This window comes from Pelobates fuscus, chromosome 2 (genome assembly GCF_036172605.1).
Source record: "Pelobates fuscus isolate aPelFus1 chromosome 2, aPelFus1.pri, whole genome shotgun sequence".
NCBI classification, from domain to species: domain Eukaryota; kingdom Metazoa; phylum Chordata; class Amphibia; order Anura; family Pelobatidae; genus Pelobates; species Pelobates fuscus.
Window position 1 is genome coordinate 2,146,385 of NC_086318.1, and position 17,849 is coordinate 2,164,233.

At 47.9% G+C, this 17,849-nt stretch overlaps 1 protein-coding gene across 1 annotated transcript in view; it reads left to right on the forward strand.

The window, feature by feature from the left end:
• Window positions 1-17,849, forward strand: part of ZNF513 (zinc finger protein 513) — a 37,141-nt gene that overhangs the window by 4,154 nt on the left and 15,138 nt on the right. The window contains exon 2 of the mRNA XM_063441843.1: window positions 7,980-8,108. Within this exon, the coding sequence (XP_063297913.1) occupies window positions 7,980-8,108 (129 nt within the window). The remainder of the gene's footprint in view (window positions 1-7,979; window positions 8,109-17,849) is intronic.

The following is a 17,849-nucleotide window of genomic DNA, read 5'->3' on the forward strand; positions in this document are numbered from 1 at the left end:
CCCCTATACTGCGCTATGTGTCCCCATTATAACCTTCCCCCCTCCCCCTATACCGCGCTATGTGTCCCCATTATAACCTTCCCCCCTCCCCCTATACCGCGCTATGTGTCCCCATTATAGCCTTCCCCCTCCCCCTATACCGCGCTATGTGTCCCCATTATAACCTTCCCCCCTCCCCTATACCGCGCTATGTGTCCCCATTATAACCTTCCCCCCTCCCCTATACCGCGCTGTGTCCCCATTATAACCTTCTCCCCTATACCGCGCTATGTGTCCCCATTATAACCTTCCCCCCTCCCCTATACCGCGCTATGTGTCCCCATTATAACCTTCCCCCCTCCCCTATACCGAGCTATGTGTCCCCATTATAACCTTCCCTCCCCCTATACCGCGCTATGTGTCCCCATTATAACCTTCCCCCCCTCTCCCTTTTCCGCGCTATGTGTCCCCATTATAACCTTCCCCCCTCCCCTATACTGCGCTATGTGTCCCCATTATAACCTTCCCCCCTCCCCCTATACCGCGCTATGTGTCCCCATTATAACCTTCCCCCCTCCCCTATACTGCGCTATGTGTCCCCATTATAACCTTCCCCCCTCCCCTATACCGCGCTATGTGTCCCCATTATAACCTTCCCCCTCCCCTATACTGCGCTATGTGTCCCCATTATAACCTTCCCCCCTCCCCTATACTGCGCTATGTGTCCCCATTATAACCTTCCCCCCTCCCCCTATACCGCGCTATGTGTCCCCATTATAACCTTCCCTCCCCCTATACCGCGCTATGTGTCCCCATTATATCCTTCCCTCCCCCTATACCGCGCTATGTGTCCCCATTATAACCTTCCCCCCTCCCCTATACTGCGCTATGTGTCCCCATTATAACCTTCCCCCCTCCCCTATACCGAGCTATGTGTCCCCATTATAACCTTCCCCCTCCCCTATACCGCGCTATGTGTCCCCATTATAACCTTCCCCCCTCCCCTATACCGCGCTATGTGTCCCCATTATAACCTTCCCCCCTCCCCTATACCGCGCTATGTGTCCCCATTATAGCCTTCCCCCTCCCCTATACTGCGCTATGTGTCCCCATTATAACCTTCCCCCCTCCCCCTATACCGCGCTATGTGTCCCCATTATAGCCTTCCCCCCTCCCCCTATACCGCGCTATGTGTCCCCATTATAGCCTTCCCCCCTCCCCTATACCGCGCTATGTGTCCCCATTATATCCTCCCCTATACCGCGCTATGTGTCCCCATTATATCCTTCCCCCCTCCCCCTATACCGCGCTATGTGTCCCCATTATAACCTTCCCCCCTCCCCCTATACCGCGCTATGTGTCCCCATTATAGCCTTCCCCCCTCCCCTATACCGCGCTATGTGTCCCCATTATATCCTTCCCCCCTCCCCCTATACCGCGCTATGTGTCCCCATTATAGCCTTCCCCCCTCCCCTATACCGCGCTATGTGTCCCCATTATAACCTTCCCCCCTCCCCTATACCGCGCTATGTGTCCCCATTATAGCCTTCCCCCCTCCCCCTATACCGCGCTATGTGTCCCCATTATAGCCTTCCCCTATACCGCGCTATGTGTCCCCATTATAACCTTCCCCCTCCCCCTATACCGCGCTATGTGTCCCCATTATAGCCTTCCCCCCTCCCCTATACCGCGCTATGTGTCCCCATTATAACCTTCCCCCTCCCCCTATACCGCGCTATGTGTCCCCATTATAGCCTTCCCCCCTCCCCCTATACCGCGCTATGTGTCCCCATTATATCCTTCCCCCCTCCCCCTATACCGCGCTATGTGTCCCCATTATAGCCTTCCCCCCTCCCCTATACCGCGCTATGTGTCCCCATTATATCCTTCCCCCCTCCCCCTATACCGCGCTATGTGTCCCCATTATAGCCTTCCCCCCTCCCCCTATACCGCGCTATGTGTCCCCATTATAGCCTTCCCCCTCCCCTATACCGCGCTATGTGTCCCCATTATAACCTTCCCCCCTTCCCCTATACCGCGCTATGTGTCCCCATTATAGCCTTCCCCCCTATACCGCGCTATGTGTCCCCATTATAACCTTCCCCCCCTATACCGTGCTATGTGTCCCCATTATAGCCTTCCCCCTCCCCCTATACCGCGCTATGTGTCCCCATTATATCCTTCCCCCCTCCCCCTATACCGCGCTGTGTGTCCCCATTATAGCCTTCCCCCCTCCCCCTATACCGCGCTATGTGTCCCCATTATAACCTTCCCCCCTCCCCCTATACCGCGCTATGTGTCCCCATTATAACCTTCCCCCCCCTCTCCCTATACCGCGCTATGTGTCCCCATTATATCCTTCCCCCCTCCCCCTATACGGCGCTATGTGTCCCCATTATAGCCTTCCCCCCTCCCCCTATACCGCGCTATGTGTCCCCATTATATCCTTCCCCCCTCCCCCTATACCGCGCTATGTGTCCCCATTATAACCTTCCCCCCTCCCCCTATACCGCGCTATGTGTCCCCATTATAGCCTTCCCCCCTCCCCCTATACCGCGCTATGTGTCCCCATTATATCCTTCCCCCCTCCCCCTATACCGCGCTATGTGTCCCCATTATAGCCTTCCCCCCTCCCCCTATACCGCGCTATGTGTCCCCATTATAACCTTCCCCCCTACCCCTATACCGCGCTATGTGTCCCCATTATAACCTTCCCCCCTCTCCCTATACCGCGCTATGTGTCCCCATTATAGCCTTCCCCCCTCCCCTATACCGCGCTATGTTTCCCCATTATAACCTTCCCCCCTCCCCTATACCGCGCTATGTGTCCCCATTATAGCCTTCCCCCCTCCCCCTATACCGCGCTATGTGTCCCCATTATAGCCTTCCCCCCTCCCCTATACCGCGCTATGTGTCCCCATTATAGCCTTCCCCCCTACCCTATACCGCGCTATGTGTCCCCATTATAACCTTCCCCCCTCCCCTATACCGCGCTATGTGTCCCCATTATAGCCTTCCCCCTCCCCTATACCGCGCTATGTGTCCCCATTATATCCTTCCCCCTCCCCCTATACCGCGCTATGTGTCCCCATTATAACCTTCCCCCCTCCCCTATACCGCGCTATGTGTCCCCATTATAGCCTTCCCCCCTCCCCCTATACCGCGCTATGTGTCCCCATTATAGCCTTCCTCCTCCCCTATACCGCGCTATGTGTCCCCATTATAACCTTCCCCCCTCCCCCTATACCGCGCTATGTGTCCCCATTATATCCTTCCCCCTACCCCTATACCGCGCTATGTGTCCCCATTATAGCCTTCCCCCCTCCCCCTATACCGCGCTATGTGTCCCCATTATAGCCTTCCCCCATACCGCGCATTGTGTCCCCATTATAGCCTTTCCCCCCTATACCGTGCTATGTGTCCCCATTATAGCCTTCCCCCCTATACCGCGCTATGTGTCCCCATTATAACCTTCCCCCCCCTATACCGTGCAATGTGTCCCCATTATAGCCTTCCCCCCTCCCCCTATACCGCGCTATGTGTCCCCATTATAGCCTTCCCCCTCCCCTATACCGCGCTATGTGTCCCCATTATAACCTTCCCCCCTATACCGCGCTATGTGTCCCCATTATAGCCTTCCCCCCCCATACCGCGCTATGTGTCCCCATTATAGTGATTGGAATTCATCCCCCCTAATACTATGGTGTATGGAATTCATCCCCCCTAATACTATGGTGTATGGAATTCATCCCCCCCTATTACTATGCTGTATGGAATTCATCGTCCCCCGTAATACAATGGTGTTTGGATTTCATCCCCCCCATAATACAATGGTGTTTGGATTTCATCCCCCCCATAATACAATGGTGTTTGGATTTCATCCCCTCCTATTACTATGGTGTATGGAATTCATCCCCCCCTATTACTATGGTGTATGGAATTCATCCCCCCTATTACTATGGTGTATGGAATTCATCCCCCCTATTACTATGGTGTATGGAATTCATCCCCCCCAATACTATGCTGTATGGAATTCATCTCCACTAATACTATGCTGTATGGAATTCATCCCCCCCTATTACTATGGTGTATGGAATTCATCCCCCCTAATACTATGGTGTATGGAATTCATCCCCCCTTACTATGCTGTATGGAATTCATCCCCCCCTATTACTATGGTGTATGGAATTCATCCTCCCCCTATTACTATGCTGTATGGAATTCATCCCCCCCTATTACTATGCTGTATGGAATTCATCCCCCCTATTACTATGGTGTATGGAATTCATCCTCCCCCTATTACTATGCTGTATGGAATTCATCCCCCGTAATACTATGGTGTATGGAATTCATCCCCCCTAATACTATGGTGTATGGAATTCATCCCCCCTATTACTATGCTGTATGGAATTCATCCCCCCTAATATTATGGTGTATGGAATTTATCCCCCCTAATACTATGGTGTATGGAATTCATCCCCCGTAATACAATGGTGTATGGAATTCATCCCCCCTAATACTATGGTATATGGAATTCATCCCCCCCTATTACTATGGTGTATGGAATTCATCCTCCCTCTATTACTATGCTGTATTGAATTATTCCCCCTAATACTATGGTGTATGGAATTCATCCCCCCTAATACTATGGTGTATGGAATTCATCCCCCCTAATACTATGCTGTATGGAATTCATCCCCCCCTATTACTATGCTGTATGGAATTCATCGTCCCCCGTAATACAATGGTGTTTGGAATTCATCCCCCCCCTATTACTATGGTGTATGGAATTCATCCCCCCTATTACTATGGTGTATGGAATTCATCCCCCCCCCAATACTATGGTGTATGGAATTCATCCCCCTAATACTATGCTGTATGGAATTCATCCCCACTAATACTATGCTGTATGGAATTCATCCCCCCTATTACTATGGTGTATGGAATTCATCCCCCCTAATACTATGCTGTATGGAATTCATCCCCACTAATACTATGCTGTATGGAATTCATCCCCCCCTATTACTATGGTGTATGGAATTCATCCCCCCCTATTACTATGGTGTATGGAATTCATCCCCCCCCCATTACTATGGTGTATGGAATTCATCCCCCCCAATACTATGGTGTATGGAATTCATCCCCCCTAATACTATGCTGTATGGAATTCATCCCCACTAATACTATGCTGTATGGAATTCATCCCCCCCTATTACTATGGTGTATGGAATTCATCCCCCCCTAATACTATGCTGTATGGAATTCATCCCCCCCTATTACTATGGTGTATGGAATTCATCCTCCCCCTATTACTATGCTGTATGGAATTCATCCCCCGTAATACTATAGTGTATGGAATTCATCCCCCCTAATACTATGGTGTATGGAATTCATCCCCCCTATTACTATGCTGTATGGAATTCATCCCCCCTAATACTATGGTGTATGGAATTCATCCCCCCCTAATACTATGGTGTATGGAATTTATCCCCCCTAATACTATGGTGTATGGAATTCATCCCCCCTAATACTATGGTGTATGGAATTCATCCCCCCTATTACTATGGTGTTTGGAATTCATTCCCCCTAATACTATGGTGTATGGAATTCATCCCCACTAATACTATGCTGTATGGAATTTATCCCCCCTAATACTATGGTGTATGGAATTCATCCCCCCCTAATACTATGCTGTATGGAATTTATCCCCCCTATTACTATGCTGTATGGAATTCATCCCCCCCTATTACTATGGTGTATGGAATTCATCCCCCCTAATACTATGCTGTATGGAATTCATCCCCCCCTATTACTATGGTGTATGGAATTCATCCCCCCTAATACAATGGTGTTTGGAATTCATCCCCCCTATTACTATGGTGTATGGAATTCATCCTCCCCCTATTACTATGCTGTATGGAATTCATCCTCCCCCCTAATACTATGCTGTATGGAATTCATCCCCCCCTATTACTATGGTGTATGGAATTCATCCCCCCTAATACAATGGTGTTTGGAATTCATCCCCCCTATTACTATGGTGTATGGAATTCATCCCCCCCATTACTATGTTGTATGGAATTCATCCTCCCCCCTAATACTATGCTGTATGGAATTCATCCCCCCCTATTACTATGGTGTATGGAATTCATCCCCCCTAATACAATGGTGTTTGGAATTCATCCCCCCTATTACTATGCTGTATGGAATTCATCCCCCCCTATTACTATGTTGTATGGAATTCATCCTCCCCCCAATACTATGCTGTATGGAATTCATCCCCCCTATTACTATGGTGTATGGAATTCATCCTCCCCCTATTACTATGCTGTATGGAATTCATCCCCCCCTACTACTATGCTGTATGGAATTCATCCCCCCTATTACTATGGTGTATGGAATTCACCCCCCCCTATTACTATGCTGTATGGAATTCATCCCCCCCTATTACTATGCTGTATGGAATTCATCCCCCCCTAATACTATGCTGTATGTAATTCATCCCCCCCTATTACTATGGTGTATGGAATTCATCCCCCCTAATACAATGGTGTTTGGAATTCATCCCCCCTATTACTATGGTGTATGGAATTCATCCTCCCCCTATTACTATGCTGTATGGAATTCATCCCCCCCTATTACTATGTTGTATGGAATTCATCCTCCCCCCTAATACTATGCTGAATGGAATTCATCCCCCCCTATTACTATGGTGTATGGAATTCATCCCCCCTAATACAATGGTGTTTGGAATTCATCCCCCCTATTACTATGCTGTATGGAATTCATCCCCCCTATTACTATGGTGTATGGAATTCATCCTCCCCCTATTACTATGCTGTATGGAATTCATCCCCCCCTACTACTATGCTGTATGGAATTCATCCCCCCTATTACTATGGTGTATGGAATTCACCCCCCCCTATTACTATGCTGTATGGAATTCATCCCCCCACTATTACTATGCTGTATGGAATTCATCCCCCCCTAATACTATGCTGTATGGAATTCATCCCCCCTATTACTATGCTGTATGGAATTCATCCCCCCCTATTACTATGCTGTATGGAATTCATCCCCCCTATTACTATGGTGTATGGAATTCATCCCCCCTTACTATGCTGTATGGAATTCATCCCCCCCTATTACTATGGTGTATGGAATTCATCCTCCCCCTATTACTATGCTGTATGGAATTCATCCCCCCCTATTACTATGCTGTATGGAATTCATCCCCCCTATTACTATGGTTTATGGAATTCATCCTCCCCCTAATACTATGCTGTATGGAATTCATCCCCCCTATTACTATGCTGTATGGAATTCATCCCCCCCTATTACTATGCTGTATGGAATTCATCCCCCCTATTACTATGGTGTATGGAATTCATCCCCCCCCTATTACTATGCTGTATGGAATTCACCCCCCCCCTATTACTATGCTGTATGGAATTCATCCCCCCTATTACTATGGTGTATGGAATTCATCCCCCCCCCTATTACTATGGTGTATGGAATTCATCCCCCCTAATACTATGCTATATGGAATTCATCCCCCCCCTATTACTATGGTGTATGGAATTCATCCTCCCCCTAATACTATGCTGTATGGAATTCATCCCCCCCCTATTACTATGGTGTATGGAATTCATCCCCCCTATTACTATGGTGTATGGAATTCATCCCCCCCTATTACTATGTTGTATGGAATTCATCCTCCCCCCTAATACTATGCAGTATGGAATTCATCCCCCCCCCTATTACTATGGTGTATGGAATTCATCCCACCCCATTACTATGTTGTATGGAATTCATCCTCCCCCCAATACTATGCTGTATGTTTTATGAATAAATTCCATACCATTTCCCCTCCCCATACTATGCTGTGTGCCCTTAATATATTCCCTACCTCCCTTTATGGTTTGATTTCCTGCAGTATAGAGTTATATATTTTACTGTGCTGTTAGTAAATCCCTGTTTCTATAATCTCTTTGTATCAGGGGGCAGCGAGGACCCACTTGACACAAATCCGAACAGCTTAGTATTGGAGCGTGATCTGCTTCTTGGACATGAGCAGGAATTCTCTGACAGCAGCGATCGATTCCTTTCTTTCTCCAAGGACTCAGAGGGTTAGTATATGCACCGCTAATGGACCCAAAAAATAATAAAGTCAAAGCACACACAAAATTGGTTACCCTCCTTTCATTCTTGTAGAGTTTTTTTTTTTTTTTTTCAATATATGGCCTTTGATCCATGGCAGAAATGAAAGAAGAATATTATGTTATGACACTCAATGCTTTGCTCACTCGTCGGCTCTCTGATAGCTGTCTTTTGAATATGTAAGTTTCAGCATCCCAAACTGATTGAGAATCTGAGTATTGGCCGTTGTGGTTAATAAAGTTTTGCCCTCAGTTGTTCTGGACTTTCCAAGATGGCTGCGACCGTCTATTCAGTAACACGGGGAGACGTACACGGAGATGTCGCGGCTACTGAGAGCCACTCCAGATAGGATCAGCATCAGTAACTGGCGCCAGTGATTGGCGGAGAGTGGAAAGCAGAAGGCGGTACGAAAGGGGGAATGCACCTGGAAGGAGCCTAACATGGAAACGCAGTGCGCTACATTTACAATACTCTGCTTTTTAATACATTGTATTGTCTAACTGGCTATCTGTGTTCCTCACATTAAAGGATGGGGACACTTGCGTATTCTCAAGAGAGCTTTCAAATAGAGCTGACATTTGTGGCTCTGGAGAGAGTGAGTTCAGCCATCATATAAGCCTTTAGTGTTAGGAATACAAAGAGTTAAAAAACAAAACATTTTGAACATTAACCTGATTCCAGCGCCAAAGTTCCTCAGCGCTGACGTCAGCCGAAGGAGGGACTAATTAAATCAATGCTCTCTGACGGGGTTTTAGAAGACACTGGGCGTCCTCATGCAAACTTTGTAAACATCGCAGTGATTGTAGCTGCAAGGATAGGGACACTGCGTCCAGACCATTGCAGTGATTGTAGCTGCAAGGATAGGGACACTGCGCCCAGACCATTGCAGTGATTGTAGCTGCAAGGATAGGGACACTGCGCCCAGACCATTGCAGTGATTGTAGCTGCAAGGATAGGGACACTGCGTCCAGACCATTGCAGTGATTGTAGCTGCAAGGATAGGGACACTGCGTCCAGACCATTGCAGTGATTGTAGCTGCAAGGATAGGGACACTGCGTCCAGACCATTGCAGTGATTGTAGCTGCAAGGATAGGGACACTGCGTCCAGACCATTGCAGTGATTGTAGCTGCAAGGATAGGGACACTGCGTCCAGACCATTGCAGTGATTGTAGCTGCAAGGATAGGTACACTGCGTCCAGACCATTGCAGTGATTGTAGCTGCAAGGATAGGGACACTGCGTCCAGACCATTGCGGTGATTGTAGCTGCAAGGATAGGGACACTGCGTCCAGACCATTGCGGTGATTGTAGCTGCAAGGATAGGGACACTGCGTCCAGACCATTGCGGTGATTGTAGCTGCAAGGATAGGGACACTGCGTCCAGACCATTGCGGTGATTGTAGCTGCAAGGATAGGGACACTGCGTCCAGACCATTGCGGTGATTGTAGCTGCAAGGATAGGGACACTGCGTCCAGACCATTGCGGTGATTGTAGCTGCAAGGATAGGGACACTGCGTCCAGACCATTGCGGTGATTGTAGCTGCAAGGATAGGGACACTGCGTCCAGACCATTGCAGTGATTGTAGCTGCAAGGATAGGGACACTGCGTCCAGACCATTGCGGTGATTGTAGCTGCAAGGATAGGGACACTGCGTCCAGACCATTGCGGTGATTGTAGCTGCAAGGATAGGGACATTGCGTCCAGACCATTGCGGTGATTGTAGCTGCAAGGATAGGGACATTGCGTCCAGACCATTGCGGTGATTGTAGCTGCAAGGATAGGGACAGTGCGTCCAGACCATTGCGGTGATTGTAGCTGCAAGGATAGGGACACTGCGTCCAGACCATTGCAGTGATTGTAGCTGCAAGGATAGGGACACTGCGTCCAGACCATTGCAGTGATTGTAGCTGCAAGGATAGGGACACTGCGCCCAGACCATTGCAGTGATTGTTGCTGCAAGGATAGGGACACTGCGCCCAGACCATTGCAGTGATTGTAGCTGCAAGGATAGGGACACTGCGTCCAGACCATTGCAGTGATTGTAGCTGCAAGGATAGGGACACTGCGCCCAGACCATTGCAGTGATTGTAGCTGCTAGGATAGGGACACTGCGCCCAGACCATTGCAGTGATTGTAGCTGCAAGGATAGGGACACTGCGCCCAGACCATTGCAGTGATTGTAGCTGCAAGGATAGGGACACTGCGTCCAGACCATTGCAGTAATTGTAGCTGCAAGGATAGGGACACTGCGTCCAGACCATTGCAGTGATTGTAGCTGCAAGGATAGGGACACTGCGTCCAGACCATTGCAGTGATTGTAGCTGCAAGGATAGGGACACTGCGCCCAGACCATTGCAGTGATTGTAGCTGCAAGGATAGGGACACTGCGTCCAGACCATTGCAGTGATTGTAGCTGCAAGGATAGGGACACTGCGTCCAGACCATTGCAGTGATTGTAGCTGCAAGGATAGGGACACTGCGTCCAGACCATTGCAGTGATTGTAGCTGCAAGGATAGGGACACTGCGTCCAGACCATTGCAGTGATTGTAGCTGCAAGGATAGGGACACTGCGTCCAGACCATTGCAGTGATTGTAGCTGCAAGGATAGGGACACTGCGCCCAGACCATTGCAGTGATTGTAGCTGCAAGGATAGGGACACTGCGCCCAGACCATTGCTGTGATTGTAGCTGCAAGGATAGGGACACTGCGCCCAGACCATTGCTGTGATTGTAGCTGCAAGGATAGGGACACTGCGCCCAGACCATTGCAGTGATTGTAGCTGCAAGGATAGGGACACTGCGCCCAGACCATTGCAGTGATTGTAGCTGCAAGGATAGGGACACTGCGTCCAGACCATTGCAGTGATTGTAGCTGCAAGGATAGGGACACTGCGTCCAGACCATTGCAGTGATTGTAGCTGCAAGGATAGGGACACTGCGTCCAGACCATTGCAGTGATTGTAGCTGCTAGGATAGGGACACTGCGCCCAGACCATTGCAGTGATTGTAGCTGCAAGGATAGGGACACTGCGCCCAGACCATTGCAGTGATTGTAGCTGCAAGGATAGGGACACTGCGTCCAGACCATTGCAGTAATTGTAGCTGCAAGGATAGGGACACTGCGTCCAGACCATTGCAGTGATTGTAGCTGCAAGGATAGGGACACTGCGTCCAGACCATTGCAGTGATTGTAGCTGCAAGGATAGGGACACTGCGCCCAGACCATTGCAGTGATTGTAGCTGCAAGGATAGGGACACTGCGTCCAGACCATTGCAGTGATTGTAGCTGCAAGGATAGGGACACTGCGTCCAGACCATTGCAGTGATTGTAGCTGCAAGGATAGGGACACTGCGTCCAGACCATTGCAGTGATTGTAGCTGCAAGGATAGGGACACTGCGTCCAGACCATTGCAGTGATTGTAGCTGCAAGGATAGGGACACTGCGTCCAGACCATTGCAGTGATTGTAGCTGCAAGGATAGGGACACTGCGCCCAGACCATTGCAGTGATTGTAGCTGCAAGGATAGGGACACTGCGCCCAGACCATTGCTGTGATTGTAGCTGCAAGGATAGGGACACTGCGCCCAGACCATTGCTGTGATTGTAGCTGCAAGGATAGGGACACTGCGCCCAGACCGTTGCAGTGATTGTAGCTGCAAGGATAGGGACACTGCGCCCAGACCATTGCAGTGATTGTAGCTGCAAGGATAGGGACACTGCGCCCAGACCATTGCAGTGATTGTAGCTGCAAGGATAGGGACACTGCGTCCAGACCATTGCAGTGATTGTAGCTGCAAGGATAGGGACACTGCGTCCAGACCATTGCAGTGATTGTAGCTGCAAGGATAGGGACACTGCGTCCAGACCATTGCAGTGATTGTAGCTGCAAGGATAGGGACACTGCGTCCAGACAATTGCAGTGATTGTAGCTGCAAGGATAGGGACACTGCGTCCAGACCATTGCAGTGATTGTAGCTGCAAGGATAGGGACACTGCGTCCAGACCATTGCAGTGATTGTAGCTGCAAGGATAGGGACACTGCGTCCAGACCATTGCAGTGATTGTAGCTGCAAGGATAGGGACACTGCGCCCAGACCATTGCAGTGATTGTAGCTGCAAGGATAGGGACACTGCATCCAGACCATTGCAGTGATTGTAGCTGCAAGGATAGGGACACTGCGTCCAGACCATTGCAGTGATTGTAGCTGCAAGGATAGGGACACTGCGTCCAGACCATTGCAGTGATTGTAGCTGCAAGGATAGGGACACTGCGTCCAGACCATTGCAGTGATTGTAGCTGCAAGGATAGGGACACTGCGTCCAGACCATTGCAGTAGGCTGGAATCTTGCAGCACTAAGCTAGCGGTTAAAACTTATATTGTTGGAGGAGGTTATTAACCTTCAACACACACACACCTTAAAGGGACACTATAGTCACCAGAACAACTACAGCTTCATGTATAGTATACAGCTTCATGTATAGTATACAGCTTAATGTACAGTATACAGCTTAATGTATAGTATACAGCTTAATGTATAATATACAGCTTAATGTACGGTATACAGCTTAATGTACAGTATACGGCTTAATGTACAGTATACGGCTTAATGTACAGTATACAGCTTCATGTAGAGTATACAGCTTAATGTAGAGTATACAGCTTAATGTACAGTATACGGCTTAATGTACAGTATACGGCTTAATGTACAGTATACAGCTTAATGTATAGTATACAGCTTCATGTATAGTATACAGCTTCATGTACAGTATACAGCTTAATGTACAGTATACAGCTTCATGTATGGTATACAGCTTCATGTATAGTATATAGCTTAATGTATAATATACAGCTTAATGTACAGTATACAGCTTCATGTACAGTATACAGCTTCATGTACAGTATACAGCTTCATGTACAGTATACAGCTTCATGTACGGTATACAGCTTCATGTACGGTATACAGCTTCATGTATAGTATACAGCTTAATGTACAGTATACAGCTTCATGTATAGTATACAGCTTAATGTACAGTATACAGCTTCATGTATAGTATACAGCTTAATGTAGTTGTTCTGATGAGTAGACTAGCTCCCTTCAGGTATTTTCATGTAAACACTGCCTTTTCAGAGAAAAGGCAGTGTTTACATTGCCACTAGGGACACCTCCAAGTGGCCACTCCTCAGATGGCCACTGGAGGGGCTTCCTGGCTCAGGGCTGCACAGTAAGCAGCCCTGCCGTTTAGCGTCTCCACGCTCTACATGGAGACGCTGAATTTTCCTCATAGAGATGCATTGATTGAATGCATTACTATGCATTACCATGAGGAGGTCCTGTTTGGCCAAAACGGCATTTGGCCCCGCCCCGTGTCAATTTTAGCCAATCCAATGCTTTGGGTTGGCTAAAAATATCCAATTTTCATGATGTCACAATGGGGGCGGGTCAGCGCCAGCATAAAAGTTGAAGGTTAAGATGTGTGTGTGTTGAAGGTTAAGGTGTGTGTGTGTGTTGAAGGTTAAGGTGTGTTTTGAAGGTTAAGGTGTATGTGGAAGGTTAAGGTGTGTGTGTGTGTTGAAGGTTAAGGTGTGTGTGTGTTGAAGGTTAAGGTGTGTGTGTGTGTTGAAGGTTAAGGTGTGTGTGTGTGTTGAAGGTTAAGGTGTGTGTGTGTGTGTGTGTGTTGAAGGTTAAGGTGTGTGTGTGTGTTGAAGGTTAAGGTGTGTGTGTTGAAGGTTAAGGTGTGTGTGTGTGTGTTGAAGGTTAAGGTGTGTGTGTGTGTTGAAGGTTAAGGTGTGTGTTGAAGGTTAAGGTGTGTTTTGAAGGTTAAGGTGTATGTGGAAGGTTAAGGTGTGTTGAAGGTTAAGGGGTGTGTGTTGAAGGTTAAGGTGTGTGTGTGTGTGTTGAAGGTTAAGGTGTGTGTGTGTGTGTGTGTTGAAGATTAAGGTGTATGTTGAAGGTTAAGGTGTGTCTGTGTGTGTGTGTGTTGAAGGTTAAGGTGTGTTTTGAAGGTTAAGGTGTGTTTTGAAGGTTAAGGTGTGTTTTGAAGGTTAAGGTGTATGTGGAAGGTTAAGGTGTGTGTGTTGAAGGTTAAGGTTGGTGTGTGTGTTGAAGGTTAAGGTGTCTATTGAAGGTTAAGGTGTATGTGGAAGGTTAAGGTGTATGTGGAAGGTTAAGGTGTATGTGGAAGGTTAAGGTGTATGTGGAAGGTTAAGGTGTGTTTTGAAGGTTAAGGTGTATGTGGAAGGTTAAGGTGTGTGTGTGTGTGTGTGTGTGTGTGTTGATGGTTAAGGTGTATGTGGAAGGTTAAGGTGTGTGTGTGTGTGTGTGTGTGTGTTGATGGTTAAGGTGTATGTGGAAGGTTAAGGTGTGTGTGTGTGTGTGTGTTGATGGTTAACGTGTGTGTGTGTGTGTTGATGGTTAAGGTGTGTGTGTGTGTTGAAGGTTAAGGTGTGTGTGTGTGTGTTGATGGTTAAGGTGTATGTGGAAGGTTAAGGTGTGTGTGTGTTGATGGTTAAGGTGTATGTGGAAGGTTAAGGTGTGTGTGTGTGTGTTGATGGTTAAGGTGTGTGTGTGTGTTGATGGTTAAGGTGTGTGTGTGTGTTGAAGGTTAAGGTGTGTGTGTGTGTGTGTTGATGGTTAAGGTGTATGTGGAAGGTTAAGGTGTGTGTGTGTGTGTGTGTTGAAGGTTAAGGTGTGTGTGTGTGTGTGTGTGTGTGTGTTGAAGGTTAAGGTGTGTGTGTGTGTGTGTGTGTGTTGAAGGTTAAGGGGTGTGTGTGTGTTGATGGTTAAGGTGTATGTCGAAGGTTACGGTGTGTGTGTGTGTTGAAGGTTAAGGTGTGTTTGTGTGTGTTGAAAGTTAAGGGGTGTGTGTGTGTGTTGAAGGTTAAGGGGTGTGTGTGTGTGTTGAAGGTTAAGGTGTGTGTGTGTGTGTGTGTTGATGGTTAAGGTGTATGTGAAAGGTTAAGGTGTGTGTGTGTGTGTTGATGGTTAAGGTGTATGTGGAAGGTTAAGGTGTGTGTGTTGATGGTTAAGGTGTATGTGGAAGGTTAAGGTGTGTGTGTGTGTGTGTTGATGGTTAAGGTGTGTGTGTGTGTGTTGAAGGTTAAGGTGTGTGTGTTGAAGGTTAAGGTGTGTGTGTTGAAGGTTAAGGTGTGTGTGTGTTGAAGGTTAAGGGGTGTGTGTGTGTTGATGGTTAAGGTGTGTGTGTGTTGAAGGTTAAGGTGTGTGTGTGTGTGTGTGTGTGAAATACGTTTCCACTTGCTTATGAGTTCCGCAGAGTATCTGTGTGATCATACGCATGCACAGCCCAATGCACCGAGAAACACATACAACTGCACACCGTGGACACGTGTACACACAGGTACTGCAGCGAGAAACATATCCAACTGCACACCGTGGACACGTGTACACACAGGTACTGCACCGAGAAACATATACAACTGCACACCGTGGACACGTGTACACACAGGTACTGCACCGAGAAACATATACAACTGCACACCGTGGACACGTGTACACACAGGTACTGCAGCGAGAAACATATACAACTGCACACCGTGGACACGTGTACACACAGGTATTGCACCGAGAAACATATACAACTGCACACCGTGGACACGTGTACACACAGGTACTGCACTGAGAAACATAAACGACTGCACACTCAGTGACACGTGTACACACAGGTACTGCACCGAGAAACATATACAACTGCACACCGTGGACACGTGTACACACAGGTACTGCAGCGAGAAACATATACGACTGCACACCGTGGACACGTGTACACACAGGCACTGCACCGAGAAACATATACAACTGCACACCGTGGACACATGTACACACAGGTACTGCACTGAGAAACATAAACAACTGCACACTCAGTGACACGTGTACACACAGGTACTGCACCGAGAAACATATACAACTGCACACCGTGGACACGTGTACACACAGGTACTGCACTGAGAAACATAAACGACTGCTCACTCAGTGACACGTGTACACACAGGTACTGCACCGAGAAACATATACAACTGCACACTCAGTGACACGTGTACACACAGGTACTGCGCCGAGAAACATATAAGACTGCACACTCAGTGACAAGTGTACACACTCAGTGACAAGTGTACACTGCACCGAGAAACATATACAACTGCACACTCAGTGACACGTGTACACACAGATACTGCTCCAGGAAACATATACAACTGCACAGTCAGTGACACGTGTACACACAGATACTGTTCAGGGAAACATATACAACCGCACACTCAGTGACACATGTACACACAGATACTGCTCAGAGAAACATATACAACTGCACACTCAGTGACACATGTACACACAGATACTGCTCCGGGAAACATATACAACTGCACGCTCTGAAAATAAAGTGAGTTTTATTCCCTTTTAGGGGGGGTGTGTGTGTGTGTGTTGAAGGTTAAGGTGTGTGTGTGTGTGTGTTGAAGGTTAAGGTGTGTGTGTGTGTTGAAGGTTAAGGTGTGTGTGTGTGTGTTGAAGGTTAAGGTGTGTGTGTGTGTTGAAGGTTAAGGTGTGTGTGTGTGTTGAAGGTTAAGGTGTGTGTGTGTTGAAGGTTAAGGTGTGTGTGTGTGTAGGTGTGTTTTGAAGGTTAAGGTGTATGTGGAAGGTTAAGGTGTGTGTTGAAGGTTAAGGGGTGTGTGTGTGTTGAAGGTTAAGGTGTGTGTGTGTGTGTGTGTTGAAGATTAAGGTGTATGTTGAAGGTTAAGGTGTGTCTGTGTGTGTGTGTTGAAGGTTAAGGTGTGTGTGTGTGTTGAAGGTTAAGGTGTGTGTGTGTGTTGAAGGTTAAGGTGTGTGTTGAAGGTTAAGGTGTGTTTTGAAGGTTAAGGTGTATGTGGAAGGTTAAGGTGTGTGTGTTGAAGGTTAAGGGGTGTGTGTGTGTGTGTGTGTGAAGGTTAAGGTGTGTGTGTGTGTGTGTGTGTGTGTGAGAAGGTTAAGGTGTGTGTGTGTGTGTTGAAGGTTAAACTGCACACCGTGGACACGTGTACACACAGGTACTGCACCGAGAAACATATACAACTGCTCACCGTGGACACGTGTACACACAGGTACTGCACCGAGAAACATATACAACTGCACACCGTGCACACGTGTACACACAGGTACTGCACCGAGCATACAACTGCACACCGTGCACACGTGTACACACAGGTACTGCACCGAGAAACATATACAACTGCACACCGTGGACACGTGTACACACAGGTACTGCACCGAGAAACATATACAACTGCACGTGTACACACAGGTACACGTGTACACACAGGTACTGCAGCAAGAAACACATACAACTGCACACCGTGGACACGTGTACACACAGGTACTGCAGCGAGAAACATATACAACTGCACACCGTGGACACGTGTACACACAGGTATTGCACCGAGAAACATATACAACTGCACACCGTGGACACGTGTACACACAGGTACTGCACTGAGAAACATAAACGACTGCACACTCAGTGACACGTGTACACACAGGTACTGCACCGAGAAACATATACAACTGCACACCGTGGACACGTGTACACACAGGTACTGCAGCGAGAAACATATACGACTGCACACCGTGGACACGTGTACACACAGGCACTGCACCGAGAAACATATACAACTGCACACCGTGGACACATGTACACACAGGTACTGCACTGAGAAACAT